The sequence below is a fragment of the Polyergus mexicanus genome, unplaced genomic scaffold, assembly GCF_030449975.1.
Source record: "Polyergus mexicanus isolate NDT 795.1 unplaced genomic scaffold, iyPolMexi1.0 SCAF_14, whole genome shotgun sequence".
NCBI classification, from domain to species: Eukaryota; Metazoa; Arthropoda; class Insecta; order Hymenoptera; family Formicidae; genus Polyergus; species Polyergus mexicanus.
This window is the reverse complement of record NW_027223334.1, coordinates 6,054,437-6,071,424: the sequence shown is the minus strand read 5'-3', so window position 1 is coordinate 6,071,424 and position 16,988 is coordinate 6,054,437. Positions and strand designations below refer to the sequence as shown.

Here is a 16,988-nt window from a genome sequence, read left to right as displayed (position 1 = left end):
ATGGCGCCATCGCGTTGCCGTTTCTCAAAACGTCGTGCGTGACGTACTTCCGGTGCGAGTGCGGCAAGTGGTTGAAGATAGGTCAACGCGCGTAACGAATTTGAAAGACAAAATTTCTTCTTTTTTTATAACATAAACATATATATGTATATCCTAATTCTTATTTCTCTTATTAATAGAGTCTACGTACGTATAATTAAATAATTCTATATATATTATTTAATTCTTTTCGAAGAATCAAAATGAGACGCTGGAGATAGAAAAAAAATAAATAAATCTCTCAACCACAAATCCAGGGGAATATAAAAAATAAAAAATAGGAGAAACGCTTGTGAAATATATATGCGCATGATGAGTGCACCTCTGACGCTAAGAAAATTCGTTTCCATTGATTGTATCATGAATTTATTTGAAATATCTAGTATAGCTCTATTTCTCTTATATTCTATATGTACAAACGATAGCGTATATATAATAAAGTATAATACATATTATTTTAACAGATGTTAACAAAAAAAGATGCTAATCTAATATATTAAAAATAATTATATTCTAAACGCGTTCGGGGACATGGATTTGTCTCTCGCGTTTTTCTTTTTTTTTGTTTTTTTCTTTTTGTCTTTTTAAGAAGAATGCAACGCGTATAACATAGATATGTAAAATAAAATAAAATCGGTATGCATTCGTGTTAAAATAATTCAAGAAATTCTATAAACATTTCTTGCTGTACTAAAGAATTATGACGTAAAATCAACATGTACTATTCTTTGCTACATATATACGTATGCAGTCCTATATCTCTTTCTGCAAAATATAGCATATTGTTTTATAATCGCATCAAACTTACTCTTATCTGTAAAAATGAGGTAAAAGATATAAAAATCCATATATGTTATTTTTGATAATCATAAATCTGTTGTGTACGCACATAATATCGAATATTACAGAAACTAAATTAAATAAAAAGCTATATATGTATCAAAATTAAATGAGATATTTTATCGCTCAAATGTTTTTATTTAAATAATAACTGTAAATTAGGTGTTTGTCATTTTCTAATTTTTCTTCTACAATCTTTTGAATAGCTTACAACAGTAGGTGATACTAATCGAGAATCTCAATAGCAATAATAAGATCTTTTAAAAATGGAGCCAACAAAATATTATTTATAAATGATGGAATATATTGATATTACGACAGGATATACGAACAATTTGTTTTTTGTGTGGAAGATTCACGTTCGACATGAATCAGTCGTTATAATTATCTCTTTATATACACTTGTATTTGCCATGTACATTTTTTTTTAGAGATTTCTTAACGCTAAAGTTAGTGAGTGACGAAAGTATATATAGCCGGTCGATAATAACTATTTAAACCTCTGTCTCACATTGAGAAGAGATAAAATAGCGTCTTATATACTGTCCCAAAACGTAGGGCACTATTGCGTTTTGCATTCTATTATTATAAGTGAAAATAAACGACAATTATCGAAGACTCATTAATAATGTGTGCATTGATAATGTTCTGAAATAATTTATTAAACTAAAAGCAAAATTTGATTCTCGTAACGTATTATGAATCAAAATGGAAGACTATTTCAATGTGTTTTCGAATATTAAATAGATTTTTTCATCGCTTGAATGTCATTGCATTTTTCTTCACAGTTACGCTCTACATACGTTTTAATAGTCTTCTATACATGTTGCAGCTTGGACATTTTCAAATGCATACACAAATTTAATATATATATGACATGGGTTAAGCGTGAAACGGTCACGACTGCATTTGGCTTTAACTTTGAGCATAATTGCATTACACTTAATTCTACCACACATTTATTGTTTTTAAACATTTTTTTCTAAAATCTTGATCAAATAGATTTATTATAGTATTCTCGATGTGTACAACTCATTTCACTTGAATAAATATTATTTCTCTTTCTGCCTCTCGCAAAATTTTATATATATTTTTTATATTTCTATTTTAATCATATGTGACGAATTTCACGCTAACCCTATCATGAGATACTTATCCTCAACAAATACTGAGTATAGGTACAAAAATGTAAATGTAACTGTGTAACAAATTTCGAAAAATTTTTAAATTATAAGATAATAAATTGTCTTAAAGCAAAAATTTAAAATATGAATATCAAGAAGATGCAGCAGCAATATTGAGAAATACTATTCATAAATATAAATATTAAAATATAGAAACAAATAGAATGTGTCAATTTTACTTTTTTTTAACGATTTGTGAAAATGTCAGTTTTTTTATATATTATTCATCTTTCATAAATGTAGTCCATGAGATATTGCTTACTGCAATCTTTTCACATTAAGTAGACATTTGTTTTACTTTATCATTTCATTTGATACGTCTATCATACTCTCCTGTATACAGTGTATTTGTTAAACAATTGAAACGAAAAAAATTATTCGACATTACGTACAGTAATGCTTTTATTAAACAAAATTTTATGAAAATGGTATAAAAACTCACAATGAATAAATGAATTAACATTTTTAAATTAGCTTGCAGCTAGTTATCGTAATATGTACTAGTAATAGCTAGGAACTTGAAGAAGCATTACTTCCATTTTTCGCTTTTTATTGATATATGTTTAATATGCAAAATAAGTTACTCATTTTGAATAACTCCATAGCACGTCATCTTCATCTGTAAATTGGATAATAGCATTTTCTTTCTCCGAATTTCTTTTCGAAATAAAACTCATAAAATAAACAAGAGAGATATTGACATGTAACAAGAACACTATGAAAAATGGAAAGTCTAAAAGATTACTATTTTTTTAATGTTGCAAAGAGGTAGAAATAAAGTAATGTGTATTTTATATATTGCACGCGCATGTTTATATACGTGCATATATATATATATATATATATATATATATATATATGGAATGACAAGATATGTTTAATTTAAAAATAAGAATGCTCTTTTCCTTTCTTAAGTCTATTTGTCCTGCAACAATGTAGTATTTCGCACATTATAGCAGATTTTGAACAAAATAAAATAAACAAAAAGCAGATCTTAATTGTCAACCATAATATTCTAAATTTACATGTCTCAGTTTTATTTACAGTCACATTCTTTTCAGTAAATACATTTTGGAGAAAGAAATAGCTCTCTGGTGTCACTGTACATAAACTTGAATCGTCGGATGTGTGTACTTTTTGTTGCGCATCACACACGAAATATAATCTTTTATTTAAATATCTCGCGGGCGTACCACAACGATATTACATACGCAACTCGACGTATTATCGACTTATTTAGAACGCCGAATGATAATAATCGTAAGTAGGCCAGTAAGGCTGTAGCCACTCCTAGCTGGTACGTTGACGCTTTTTGGCAGGGTGCTCTTCGGACGAATGAGCTGGGGAAGGCATGACCATATCTCCTCTATTAAACATATATTTGAATTGCGGCATGTATTTCATTACACTCCTAACTTGGATCAAAGGTAGATGTTCAATTAGCGAAGAACATTTGCCTGCTTCCATTAACATCTTCATTTGTAGTCTGTAAAATAAATATTAATTAATATTAATTATATAATTTTCTTTTTGCAGTAGTGTAGAACATATCATGGAGAGAATATATTGTGTTCCAAATATAATCTTACCTATTTCCTTGATATAAGTCTATATGTAGAACGTCTGTAAGGACTTGTTTACAACTCTCAATGTCACAGGCAGGAAAAAAGTTAGAAATAAAATCGGGAAGTGTCATCAACAATTCAGTGTAGATGTAAGGTTTGAAATTGATGCAGGGTACCATTTTTTCTTCAACCAGTGCTTTCTGTATTTGGTAAGGTTGTACATGGCAAGGTGACGTATGTGTTTCTGATATCGGTATTAATGATTTTCTCCCTCGGGTATCCCTAAAAAATTACTTAAATATGAGAATGTGATAATCAAATAGAGCATATAAGTATTGCAACAAAAATTCCTGTTAATCACATGCCTATTTATTCAATTCCTCTAAAATAATGATAAATTCTAATATATACCTGGAACTGCTGCTGCTACCGCTGCTACCATTGACTGGTATTAAGGGAGGTGGATATTTTACGTGAGATGTGTTATGTACAGATGGTGTGTGTCTTTGTGGATGTAATAAAGTCGATGCTGATGTATGTACTGGCATTAAAGCTTGGACTTGTTCGCTCAAGCCAAGCATCTGTGGATATGTACTTGCTGTGACTGCATTAGGTACACCTAATGTAGGTGTTGTATATGTAGTAGTCACCCTGAAATAGAAAATTTATTACATTATTTTTGATTATTTTGTAGAATAATTGTTATTTTAATTTTATTATGCTATTTATTTTTATTCTATTAAAATCTTTAGGTTCTTTAGTAATGAATAATAATGAAAATAAATGCATACTTTTTTTGTTTCTTTATCTTCTATTCATTTAAATCAATGAAGTGCTCAATATATTGCAACATAAGAAACAATATAAAATTTGTATATACACATGATTAGGAACAACATAGAACTTGTATTTAGATCGTTCACGTCAAAACCGAAATTTAATTTTTAGGCAGGTAAAGAGACAAATTTATGATCAATAAAGAACATTTATTTTTCAACGTAATCTTCATTTACATCACAACATTTTTGCTATCGATGTATCAAATGCATTAGTACCAGCAGAATAGAAGGAATTGTCGTGACATTTGAACCACTTTAACACACATTATAACACATATCTCCCAGAAAACCAAGAAAAAACTGCAAACATTCAGATTTCCATTTGCTTAGTCCTTTGAAGGAACATTTGGGCGGTAAGTGTTTTCAGTCAGAAGATGAACTTAAAACGTATGTGCTACAGTGATTCAGACATGGACAAATCCTTCTATTCTACCGGTATTAACGCATTGGTACGTCGATGGCAAAAATGTTGTTATGTAAATGGAGATTACGTTGAAAAATAAATATTCTTTACTAGTCATAATTTTATCTCTTTACCTGTTTAAAAATTAAATTTCGGTTTTGACGTGAACGACCCAAGTATAAGATGATTAGGAACAATATAGAACTTGTATATACAAATTATTTCGCGTGATTAAATTATTTAATTATATGACATTTATGCATTTATATAAATTACAACATATTTAAACAAGAATAATTAAATTTAGAAATTTTTTTATCATTTTTCAAATCATAAAAATTGTCAAAATATTATTAGAGTCGACTTATATAAAAGCAGTTTATATACAATATATAAGGATATTCATTAATTTTATAAAAAAATTTATGATAGTGCTGTCAACACTATTATTTTAAATATTACCCAAGCACTTTTGAATATTATAAAATAATGTTGGAATATATGTCTTATAATTATATATATAAAATATATAATGTGTAATAATAAGTAATGATATTATTTCTCGAAATTATCGATTAAATATAAAATGTAGCTTTCCTTATTTGTATTGACGAACTAATGGACACTCGTCCAATTTTTACCCGAATGTAAAAATCATTCGACTAGTAAATCATTTTAGATGACGGGCAAACGCTCCTGGCTTAGTTACCTGTATATTTTGATACTGGGACTATTTGTTCATGTTGACAGCACTGTGATAAGCATTATAAAATATTAAGTATGTGTATATATATCACATATTACGTGATAAGTGTATACATCAAGTAACCAAGAAAGTTTGTGCAGCTTTCTGCTTCTCTATCATAAAAACTGCACATGATTTTTCTCTTAGTTACTTTTGATAATATTAATAAATATATTATTAAAAGCAAAGATTTACAACTGAATCAATGTATTTATCACGCAAAGAAGCTTTAAAGACAGTCATATAGATTAATTATAAGTATTAATATTAGAACTTTATCTCTGTATAAATCAGCTTGATATAAATTTGTACATGCTATCTTATTCCTTATGATAATCTATACGACTATAGTATATTTTAGAAGGACTCACCAATCATCCTTCCCATAGGTGGGATAACTATATAAAAACAAAAATACGTTGTATGTACAAATGCAGAAAGCTATAGTGCAGATACTCTACATATAACAAATAATTATACTTTATATATAACACAATTTTTCAAGCTGGTATAAATATATATATGGTAGTAATAAGATCGATATTTCGTGCTTAATGTGCTGTTTACAAAGAATAGAAATTCTCTTCTTCACATATTTATTTTAATATATATATTTATTTATTTAAGAAAAGAGAGAATACATATTATAATCTCTTTTTTCTAAACAAAAATTAATTTTTGGTAATATATTTATGACTAATATTATTGCACAAGATTTATTAAAAATATAATCTAAGTTTTTTTTGAAATTATTTTGTACTCAAAAAACAAGAGACATTTAGGTTATTGAAATTTAAACAATACCAAACCTAACACGTGTATAACAGTATAAAATAAGTGCAATATTTTTATAGAATATTATACAGTCACTACTGTGCTAATTGATTCCATATATCGTAAGTAAGCATATACTCTGTGTGTAGGTGAGAATACCATATAGCTGCCAAAAAAGTAGCCAAAAAATCTATATCAATTTGATGCCTAACTTTTAATAAATTAAGTTTTCAATATATAGCAAATGATAGTATTTCATTTGTAGTTGTTTCAATGTTCATTTAAATCTTGTAAAAAATTATCTGAAAATGCCCTGATCTTCCTGGTATTTTTATTCAAACTTTCAGATAAAATTAGAGAACTTTTAGATACAACTTTTTGAATTAAATTTCTTTATTGTGTATACTTTCTAATGTTCTCCATTCATAAGATCAAAAAATAAAATTGCAAAGTCATTTAACTTTCAAATATTAGATTCAAAAAATACTGAAAAAAGAAGTAAATAATCTTTACAATATAAACATTTTTTATTTGAATAACATTTTCATTTGTTTATCATAAAAATTACGATGAAGATTGTATACTGCATATTCAATATTTGCTTACACTTGCAAACAACTGAACAATAGATACTATCATTTTCTGTATTAAAAAATTTAATCAAAAATGGAAAGTGCCAAATTTAAATAAATATTAGAGAACTAGAAAAACATTAAGACATTTTGAAATTATTTAAAGCTTTGTGAGCTTAATACATATATATGATATATATTTATGTATATATGGTAAGTATATGTACATATATGTAATAAGTAGGACATCACTTTCGGAAAACTTTATTAATGCTTACCCAAGATTGGGTTGATTAGAGTGAACAGTTGCTCGCACAAGAGGAGGTGGTGGTTGGGCTTGAGCAACTTGGGCATGCATAGTTGTAGTTGGATATACCCCAGCATATTGAGCTGCTGTTCCACTATTGCCCGTTCTACTTCTTGACTGTTGGGGATAGTTTTTAGAGGCAGCAGTCATTTGCTGAAAATTAAAAACTGTGCATTTTATGTGAAATTGAACACGAAAGTACAAGTGGAGATGTTGTGGAAATAACATTGACATTTATAAAATAGGTATCGCTATTATATAATACAATAATAGAAATGTGACATAAATAACATTGGGATTTATAAAATAGGCACTGCTATTATATATATATATAGTAACATATAGTATTTCAACATTTAAGAGATTAGCTTACGTTGTGCATATTCAGAGTTGCACGTATAAGGGAACTAGCTGGGGAACTGAGTGCCGGTTGAAAGGTAGGTTGGCCGCCGACGAGACCTGACCAGCCGTTAACTACACCTTGTACGTTATTCAACATAGGTTGCGATACTATGTTCGATCTACCGGCGGTAAGTCCCGATGGAGAAGAATGCGCGGGATGTGTTGTCACTACGGACCTAGCCTGTCCTAGTCGCGCCATCTGCGGCGCCGTACTCACGACAGTTCCCCGCGGCATTATGTTAGGTATCGGTGTGGCACGCGCGTTTAAAGGTGGTATTATTTTATTTGCGTTTTGCACAGAAGTAGGTTTAGTCGCCGGTGGTGTGGGCGGTTGTTTCGTCCATCCTCCGCCGCTACTATTGCCATTGCTGTTCACTAATAACTGCGAGTCCATTACTTTGGTCGGCCAATAGTCCTCGAAGCCGGTACCCGGTGGAAAGTAACTCTTAATATCATTCAAACTGATTACCGAACACGTTTCACTGGCAAATAATTCGTTACGTATACCCTGTACTTTACAGCAAAACTTCAAGTACGATAGATCCCAGCCCTCGAGCTTTTCCGCTTTTAGCTTGAGGTTCTCTGTTTCGCCCTCAAAATAAAATAACGGCACATACTGTAGACCATCCTTTACCGTGTAAGGTACCACAGACTCTTTATTTATTCGTATGAAACCGCATTTCTCCGCTTTGCGTCCACTCGTTACATTCGGATTACTACCCGCAGTCAATTTCGTGTAACACACATCGAGAAACGTATAAAACTCCTTGGCGTCCGAGAGACGCACCACTAAATCCTTGCACGTAAATGTGTCCCTCCCGAATTGATTCTCACAGTGCTTAGTGTTAATATCATTGAATAATTTGCTTTCAGCCTCCGTGATATAATAACTCCTTATACACGTGCAGCTGTAAATGTCCGCATGGAGATAGCTCAGGTACTTGTTGAGAAGCTTAGATTCTAAGATTCGTACGGCGCAATACTTTTCGCCGGACCGAAATATATAAGGTATGTGACATTCGTCGAAGCTTGTCCAGCCGAATCGTCCTCTCTGACTGTCGTCGTCAGGTGCTGGTGCTTTCATCTCCATAGTAACCGTCGGCGGTTTCGGAGCAGACGATCCATCGGTTGGCCGTTTGTTCAGATACCCAAGAATACTGGGAAGATTAGGCTGCTGCGGTACGAGGCATTGCGGCCTCGGTTGTTGCACCGCTGGCATGTTTAACATTTTCGTCTTGTTTGCTTCCACCATTTTGGCAGCCAATTCACGGATTTCCGCTTCATCTGGACGTTCTTGTTTGACAACAACTTTATCGAAACCTGAAAAAGAACAAAATACGTATAAGCTTTGTCTTTGCGGATCATTATATTCAATGCTTAATTTTTACAACTAATTATGCATGCTGCAAGAAGCGAGTGTGACATTTATACTAAGACTGATCTTTATCAGTGATAGTAAATATTTATACTGTGTATAGAAAGCTCGCAATTTTTATTGTATTATAAGTCAAGAAACTGATTATATTACAAGAGAGTGAGCATTACTCTAAAAAATTCTACCGATATATAGACACGTTTTTATATTCATTATCTTTAGCATTATCTGTTGTCTCTGACTAATAACTCGAAAAGTAGCCCGATTAAGAATTATTTTCGAGCGCTTTACACACTTATTACTCTTATTTAAAACTTATTAAACTTATTTGCCTCGCGAAAGTGTGTATTCCCATGTATCATATATATACACGCATCTATGTACCCTAATTAGGAATAAATCCTAAACAGATTCAATGTGTAGGTGAATATTTTATGCGCTAACATCGTAAATAATTATTTACTCTGTCCAATCAGTATAGCAGCTACGTAAAACTGACTTTTAAAACGCTAATCACTGGGAGCCTTGCCGTAATTTTAATGAAGCAATGATAACACAAATAAGTTCCAATACTTTCCACGAATATAGTATATGTAAACCAAGATATGCCCTTTTTTTAAATCAAGTCAATTTTCAATAAAATTCTAAAATCAAGTTGAGTTGCAAAAAGGAAAAATATATACATACTATATATTCTAATCTATATCTATAAAACGATTATTTTTTACCGCATAAATTTATTTCATCGAGTATAAATAGTAGAATGAATTTTTCATCGTACAACGCAATTATTGTACATTTAAACCCAGATAGAAAAGTTTTTTAATTTCAAAAACAAATCAATCACGCGCACCGTTTGAAGCTTCCTTTTCTTTTATTCAAGCGACGTCAAAACGGAAAATTTTCGTATAGCGTAAACGAAGGAGTAAACGTGTCAAGTCTCGTGTAAAATCAAAAATAAAGTAGCTGGATAGAGGTAAATCAATCTCCGCGCACGTGACGAGCCTTAATTAAAGATCCTCGATCAATTTCTCACACTCGAGAGATGCCGCGCGCTCGATAACACGGCGTGTCTCATGATGGCGCATCGCGTCGCGATTATCAAAACATAAACCGCAGCGTAAACAATCCTCTCTTCTTCAATAGTAAGAAGATTCTTACAACTTGTCAATTATATAATTCTATCGGAAATTGCGTTTATTCGGACACTCACACTTGGATCGGTCATTCGCTCGAGGAATCTTACGCGACGATTAAGAAATCGACATATATATATAACTTTGGTGAGTCCAATTTTTCCTACATCTATGAAAAGACCTCTGAAATAACGATTATTTTTTTTTACATTTTTACAAATATCAGGGAAAGTATGTGCGTCTTTGGAGAAAAAGTATCGAGAAACAAAAGTTGTAGAGAATTAAATTATCTTTCAAATGAGGTCAAAGTTTACGAGCGCGGCGCGTTACGCCAGTCATACTATTTCTATTATCGATGACAAGCATGAGATGTCATTGCCCTATGTCGAAGAAAACATTGGAACGTGACACCTGCTTGAATTGCCGAACCGACGTTCAAGTTTCACGGCTCGGCAAGCGAATAAGACATATACGAAGGAAAGACATACTGAGTGACATTCGCTCAGGTGCCATCCGCGATGGACTGCTTTTCTCGAGCCATATGGCGTCGGTGCTGCTGTCGGCACTCGCGACCGGTATATCTGTAAAGCCGTTCCTCATCCTCGACGGTCGAGAGGGTTTCCCTTGATTCAGTCGCGAAATCACATCGCAGCTGAACGGTCCAACAGACCACAGTGTTTCTCCTTCGTTGAGGTTATAACACGCAGTACGTCCACCTACGGATACCGCCGACGATATCGCGTGCGACCCATGTTACATGACGAGGAGCAGAGAAGAGGATGAAAACGAGGATGACGTATCAAGTGTATGAAACACACACGAGAAAGTCGTTTCTCTAAACGATGCTCTCGATTCTTGCAGTTTTCACGCTTTCCCTTGACGATGAGGACGACGTTTCACTTTGTGCATCGACACGATTACCAGGTGGCGTGAAAGACTCTCATCATCACTACTACACCATCACCGCCGCCGCCGTCATCGTCATCGTCGTCGTCGTCGTCGTCGTCGTCGTTGTCGTCGTCGTTCTCGTCGTCGTCGTCGTCGTCGTCATCGTCGACGCCGCCGCCGCCGCCGCTGCCACCACCGTCGCCACCACTACCATCGCGTTCGATATGCGTCGAGGGTATAGGTGAAACAGGGGAAGAACGGGGTACGTAGACGGTATTGTTCCTCCGCCGACTACGTACATGCTCCGAGCGTAACTCCGCGGACCGTTGGAGCTTGCCCAAGGATCACGGCGCACTCGAACGAGGACAGCACCATATTTTATCGTGCGCGTTCCCTAGTCTTTGGTGGAAACCTCGATTTCAAACCATCCGATAGGCCGCGTCGTAACGTCGAGCTGTCCGCCCGCGGCTCCACGGGGACACTAGACGCATTTCCGTATAGTCTAGCCCGCGTACTCTACGCGGGATTCGTGCCACTCTCCGCACGGACTGTACCGCGCTAGGTATATGTGCTTGCCAGTGTCGTCCTCGACGGATTACATTCGAACCGACCTCGGCATTCTTGAGATATCCGCGAGCGCGCGCGGGCTCTTCGGAGATCGGCATTCGCGACAGTGACGGCGCGATGTTTCGACGCGAACATGTCATTGTCCGCAACGGTGTCTGAAAATGTGTTTAAATACATTGGTGTACTATTTGACAGACACCGTTTAACAAGTACCATTCTTTTTTTATTAACGAAGTGATCCACTGATTCCGCGATATCCTGTATACTTGCAGAGTACTCGTACGAGATTTTTTCATCTGTTTTTTACTCCGTATCGCTTGAAGCATAAGAACAATGCAATTCTCCAAATGAGTGCAATCGGCGATAAACAATGCTCAAAGTCGAGCAAGAAGTAAAATGCGATATATTTTTTTACATTAGAATATTCCCCAACAAAATAAGGCAGCATCGTCAATTTCACGCATGGCCAATTAATTTTAGATAATTAGTATGCAAACGCAGTGATTACAAGAGAGAGAGAGAGAGTGTGTGTGTGTGTGTGTGTGTGTGTGTGTGTGTATGTGTGACTAATATAAATATAATTGCTCCTTTATATAACACTTGAATAATATTACCAATATATCTTTCCAGATAAATATTTCACCTTAATTGAAGGACCCTGTATTATAAATATATAGAATTGCACGTTTCTTTCGATGCTAGAAATATAACTAATTGAATTAATAATTCTACTTACTAATTCAACTAATAATATAAGACTCTTTCTCTCTCTCTCTCTCTCTCTCTCTCTCTCTCTCTCTCTCTCTCTCTCTCTCTCTCTCTCTCTCTCTCTCTCTCTCTCTTTGTAAACAATCTCTATATCAGAAAAGTAAAATTTAGCTATTTTCCGCGATTTTCTATGTCATATGTGAGGTTAATTTCCTTGCAAATTTGTTTTTCGCAAAGTAACAAAAAAACTAAACGAATAAAAGGGTAAGACACAATCGTATATTACACATATATCAAATGTCGGATAGCTAAAAATATTCTGCCGTAGAACTGTCATGCCTGTTATTATTTTATTGGAAAGGAAATCCCACCATTTTTAGAATAAACGTATCATCGTATACACTCGATATATTGTATGTTTATTTTAAAACGGGTTCGTTTATTTTACGTGCATATTTCAATTTTGGTCGCAATGTCTCCGATTTTCTAAGGAGCGATAGCGGAATGCTAATAATTAATACAAACAGTTGGGATAGTTGAAAGAAATAGCCGCCTATCTTAGATCGCGCGCGCATCGTGTAACATGGATCAGTCGCAGGCGCTAGGTACATACCACTCAAAGAGTAGCCAGGACTGGCGCGTAAGATCGCGTAGACGATGTGACAACATCGCACGGTCGATATGCTCTTTCAGGCAAAGTGCCAAGATTGGTAAACGCACGCGGGAGTATATAGCCGTTTCAGGTACCTAACCCTCCCCTCCCTCTAACGCCCGCGCTTGATTCGCTGCTCTCTCCATCATTCCTGGAACTCATCCGTGGGGTTCACCCTGATGGTGGGGGGATCACGAGAGGAGTAGGAGTATGGAAGTTGCGCAGAACCCAGCCAGACATTAGCTCCCGCTCACGCCATTGCGCAGCTCTTACGTACATAAAGCCGTCGGCCGCCTATGTACTACATATGTATTATACTTATTATTTTAATCATGATTTACGAGCGCGGCGTTGCCAGTTCTCGCGCTCCGGGCACGCCCATTCCCTCTCTCGTCTCACTTTTCAACTATATACGCGAGTACATAGAAACGCGCGCGCGGAAAAGCAACGTCGCTTGATCGATACTTGAGAAACTTGCGATAAAAAAAAATGACTATCGTGAATACATTTCTCGGGTTTCTTACGCACATCATATATATATATCTAATGTAGAGCCAAATATAATTGGACTTTCTCCCAAGTACATCTTCTCAAATAATTTTCAAAACTTTGCGCGCAATATACGATACTCGAGTATATGCATCTATTATTTGCAACGCGCATTATACACCCCTTATGTAAAAAATGTAACGTAGTATATCGCGGAAATATATATCCGATTAGGTCGTATCGTATTGCGACGTTGCGGCCTTGACGGTATCTAGTTTTACCGCGCTGGACGTTGGGCCAGTTGTTGTGGCAACACTGGAAAGTCATAGTGATCTATTTATAGTAGTCCTCTAACGTCGCTGTTGCTATGCCGAGCGAAGGCATATTGGTCCAAGAGTGGGGTAAAGATAGGTGGGGATAGATAGAGTGGAGGGAGAAAAGAAGGACAAAGTGTAGGTGGAACGAAGAGAGTAAGGGGAGGGGAAATTACTAAAAGAACAATATGGCGGCGGATCGGATATATATGTATTGTATATTCTGCCCCAATCTATCCACATTCTGCTATAACCCGACTTTCCCCTATCTCTTTTCCTTCTTCCTTCCCCACCCTCTCTCATACGCGCTCCGTGGGCCTTTATCTACGCGATAATAGTTCCTCCTACATTTCCTGTACTTTACGAAAGCATGACCATGACGAATAAATGTTACGCGATATACAGGAACTCTAGCATGCGCGCGCATAAGAATAGATCGCAATGGAACATTAATAAGACGCATTTCCTCCTCGCGGCTGATAAATAAAATCAACACGACGAAGGTCATTCGCTCGCCCTCTCCCCTCTCCCCTCCTACCCCGCTATTCCGCTCTCTTCCTTCGGGTGGCAGAAAGTAAAATAGAGCGTGGTAAAAGAGAGCAGGGAGGTCGAAGCCGAACGAGGTGAAAGAGGTCTGGTGCCGAGTGCTGCCATTCTTTACGCAGGCGTAATTTTTTTTTGCGCGACTCGCGCAAAATTGCATATGGCGCTGTTCACTTGTAGCAGCTGACGAGGTTCGCGCGGTATGTCGCGCGCTCCTATATAACGCCGAAAGCATGCGTGCGACTTGGCGCTAAGCGAGCGCGCTCGGCGAACCTCGGCTGTCTTCGGCAGCGCTGCCTCTTTGTTACATCACTCTTCGTTCCTTATGTAGTACATAGGGGCGGATACATAATGTATCGCGGGGCCGCACATGTCCCTCCCGACTCTCGCTCGTTGTATATAACGCGACATACATACATACATACGTACATTACATACGTACAAGCGCGCGCAGCGACGAGCAAGCCGGTCGACGGACACACGGCGCGCACTTGCGGCAAGTAAGCTCTTGGCTCCACGTTACACGATGCGCTCGCGAACAGGCTGCGCGTTCGACGTATCGCATTATTACATACATGGAAGCATGGCGCGGCAAAGCGATTCAACGGCAAACATACGACGCATAGAAAATTTATACTTTCGTAAGGCCGATATTATACATTTGTCGTACAACAAACTTTTTAACCATATTGATTGGGCCGCAGAATAGAAACTTTCTCGAGTCTCTAGAAATTAGCTAATCAATGCGCTTAAAAAGTTTGTCGTACGGCAAATGTAATATCGGCCTAATAATGTGAAAAACGCACCGAGACGGTTTCGAGCGTAATTTAAAAGCGCGATGACATCCCCCTCGATTAATGCGGCCAATATTTTATACCGTGAACATTTCCTGTGTTTGTGCGATCAGCGTATACACAATACCGTATTAATACAAATATTACACAATTTTGTAATATCGCAACTAGACATTTCGAAGAATAGACATTTGTTAGTTTCATTACTCGAGAAATTTCCCGTGACTTTGGATGTATACTTCTGGTAATATTTTAAGTAACTGCAGAAATTCTTAAAACCTATACAAAATCACGAATGGATATTCGAATATTGAAAGCACCATATATAAGCGATTCATACTAATATACTATTAACTGTAATACTGTGCATGAAAAATCACGAAAATTAATTCAAATTTTAATTAATTAACTATGACAAACCAATGTGCTTTTTTTTTGTTTTTTTTTTCCCGAGTATAAACTCTCATTTTTATAATATATATGATGTACTAATTTTATATTTAAAAGATGTCTCACATAAATTGTGCAGACGTAATAAACAGACAGAGCGAGAATGGAAAATTATTAACATTGTCTAACGTTGTACTGGTAATATTTGTTTATGTACGTCTAATATTTATAGCGAGCAGTTGTCTAAAATTAATGTGCATGTCAAGTTAAATCGCTAATAAAAAATGTTTCGAGACATTAATTAAATACACAATTACTAACTAAACAAATATCTCGATTTTTGTATGTCAAAGTCTTTTAACGGTATACTCTTATCAGCATCTTAGAAGAGAGATGTTCGCATTGTATTCTAGAATAAAGAATCGGACACACGAACGATTACTCGTGTCACCGGCACGTTTCGCCGGCTCACGAGACGCGTCTCGTGGAAGGAATACACATTGGCATTAGCGAGAATAGTAAGACTAGTTGGTGGAAGGGGCTCGCGATGTGTGCGCGCCGCGAACAGGACAGTAATATCGTGCGAGAGAGGAGAGAAAAGGATAGAAGGGGAATTAAAGATACACGCGTTCGTTAGGGCGGATTCCGCCACTAGGAACGATTTCGTGCCGGTGACGCCGCTAAACGTTCGCGAGAAGATCGGAGTTGTGCCGCGGTCGCCGTCGTCGCCATCGCCACTGGGGCGCTATAGCCGCTACACCTAACCTACCACCGCCGCTAACCTCAAAACTTTACCTTTCTTAATGTGAGCCTCGACGATCTCTACTTCCTCGTCGACTCTCTTGTCGCCCATCTTCTTCTTCTCGTTAAGCTGGATATCTATACACATAATTCCACGTCGCCGTGTGGAACTTTCTTCGCGACACGGCCACGATACCACCGCGCGCCCGTGACATTTACATCGAGTGTTGCTCGAGAGCCAACGGGCGCGAGCGTGGACGCGCGCGAAAATTTGTACACGCGTGATGCGGGCACCGGAAGGAAGACTCACGATCGACGCGGTAAAGTCACGGCGCACTCTCAGAGAGCGCTCTCAACGTAGAATACACTCGTTGCGTTACGTTCTCGATGAGTTGCACTCGTACATAGACGAGGGGCAATAAGAAGGCATGTAGAGAGAAGGAGAACGTCGACGAGCATGTCGGGAAAAAAAGTCCAAATCAGCTGCGCGATTACATTGCCGATTGACACGCGTACCGGTGCATTATATATCGCGACGCGCACAAAATATATCTCATACGTTGGCGATTTTCTGCCGTTCCGCGTTTTCTACTGTTTTACTAAGTAACCGGGACTGGGTTTCAGACACTTTCAGATCAGATTTGAATGTCGTACACGTTGCCAGTTCTTTCTCGTTGCCAGTTACTTCCTCTCCTATCCCCGAGCCGCCTAGTCCCCCTAT

General features: G+C 36.5%; 1 protein-coding gene across 3 annotated transcripts; it reads right to left on the bottom strand.

Annotated features, from left to right (window-relative positions):
• Window positions 1-432: 432 nt before the first annotated feature.
• On the bottom strand, window positions 433-16,965 carry LOC138939301 (uncharacterized). Of its 3 annotated transcripts, none has more exons than XM_070306966.1 (7): window positions 16,322-16,965; window positions 7,642-8,990; window positions 7,240-7,421; window positions 5,987-6,013; window positions 4,040-4,279; window positions 3,653-3,910; window positions 433-3,549 (listed from the first exon to the last, which is right to left on the bottom strand). In XM_070306966.1, exons 1-7 carry the CDS (start codon window positions 16,413-16,415, stop codon window positions 3,354-3,356), a joined length of 2,346 nt encoding a protein of 781 aa, XP_070163067.1. In that variant the 5' UTR covers window positions 16,416-16,965; the 3' UTR covers window positions 433-3,353. The 3 variants fall into 3 exon arrangements, with proteins under 3 accessions (XP_070163067.1, XP_070163066.1, XP_070163069.1); XM_070306965.1 differs by lacking the exon at window positions 16,322-16,965 and adding an exon at window positions 10,670-11,590; XM_070306968.1 differs by lacking the exons at window positions 5,987-6,013; window positions 16,322-16,965 and adding an exon at window positions 10,670-11,590.
• Window positions 16,966-16,988: the final 23 nt, after the last annotated feature.

Bases quoted from the DNA above. Each gene is read 5' to 3' on its own strand.
- LOC138939301 (XM_070306965.1), bottom strand. From the start codon at position 10,781: ATGAGGAACGGCTTTACAGATATACCGGTCGCGAGTGCCGACAGCAGC. The intron at 7,422-7,641 runs GTAAGCTAATCT...TTTAATTTTCAG, and splicing joins CAACTCTGAATATGCACAAC to CAAATGACTGCTGCCTCTAA. The intron at 3,911-4,039 runs GTATATATTAGA...GTAATTTTTTAG, and splicing joins GGTAGCAGCAGCAGTTCCAG to GGATACCCGAGGGAGAAAAT.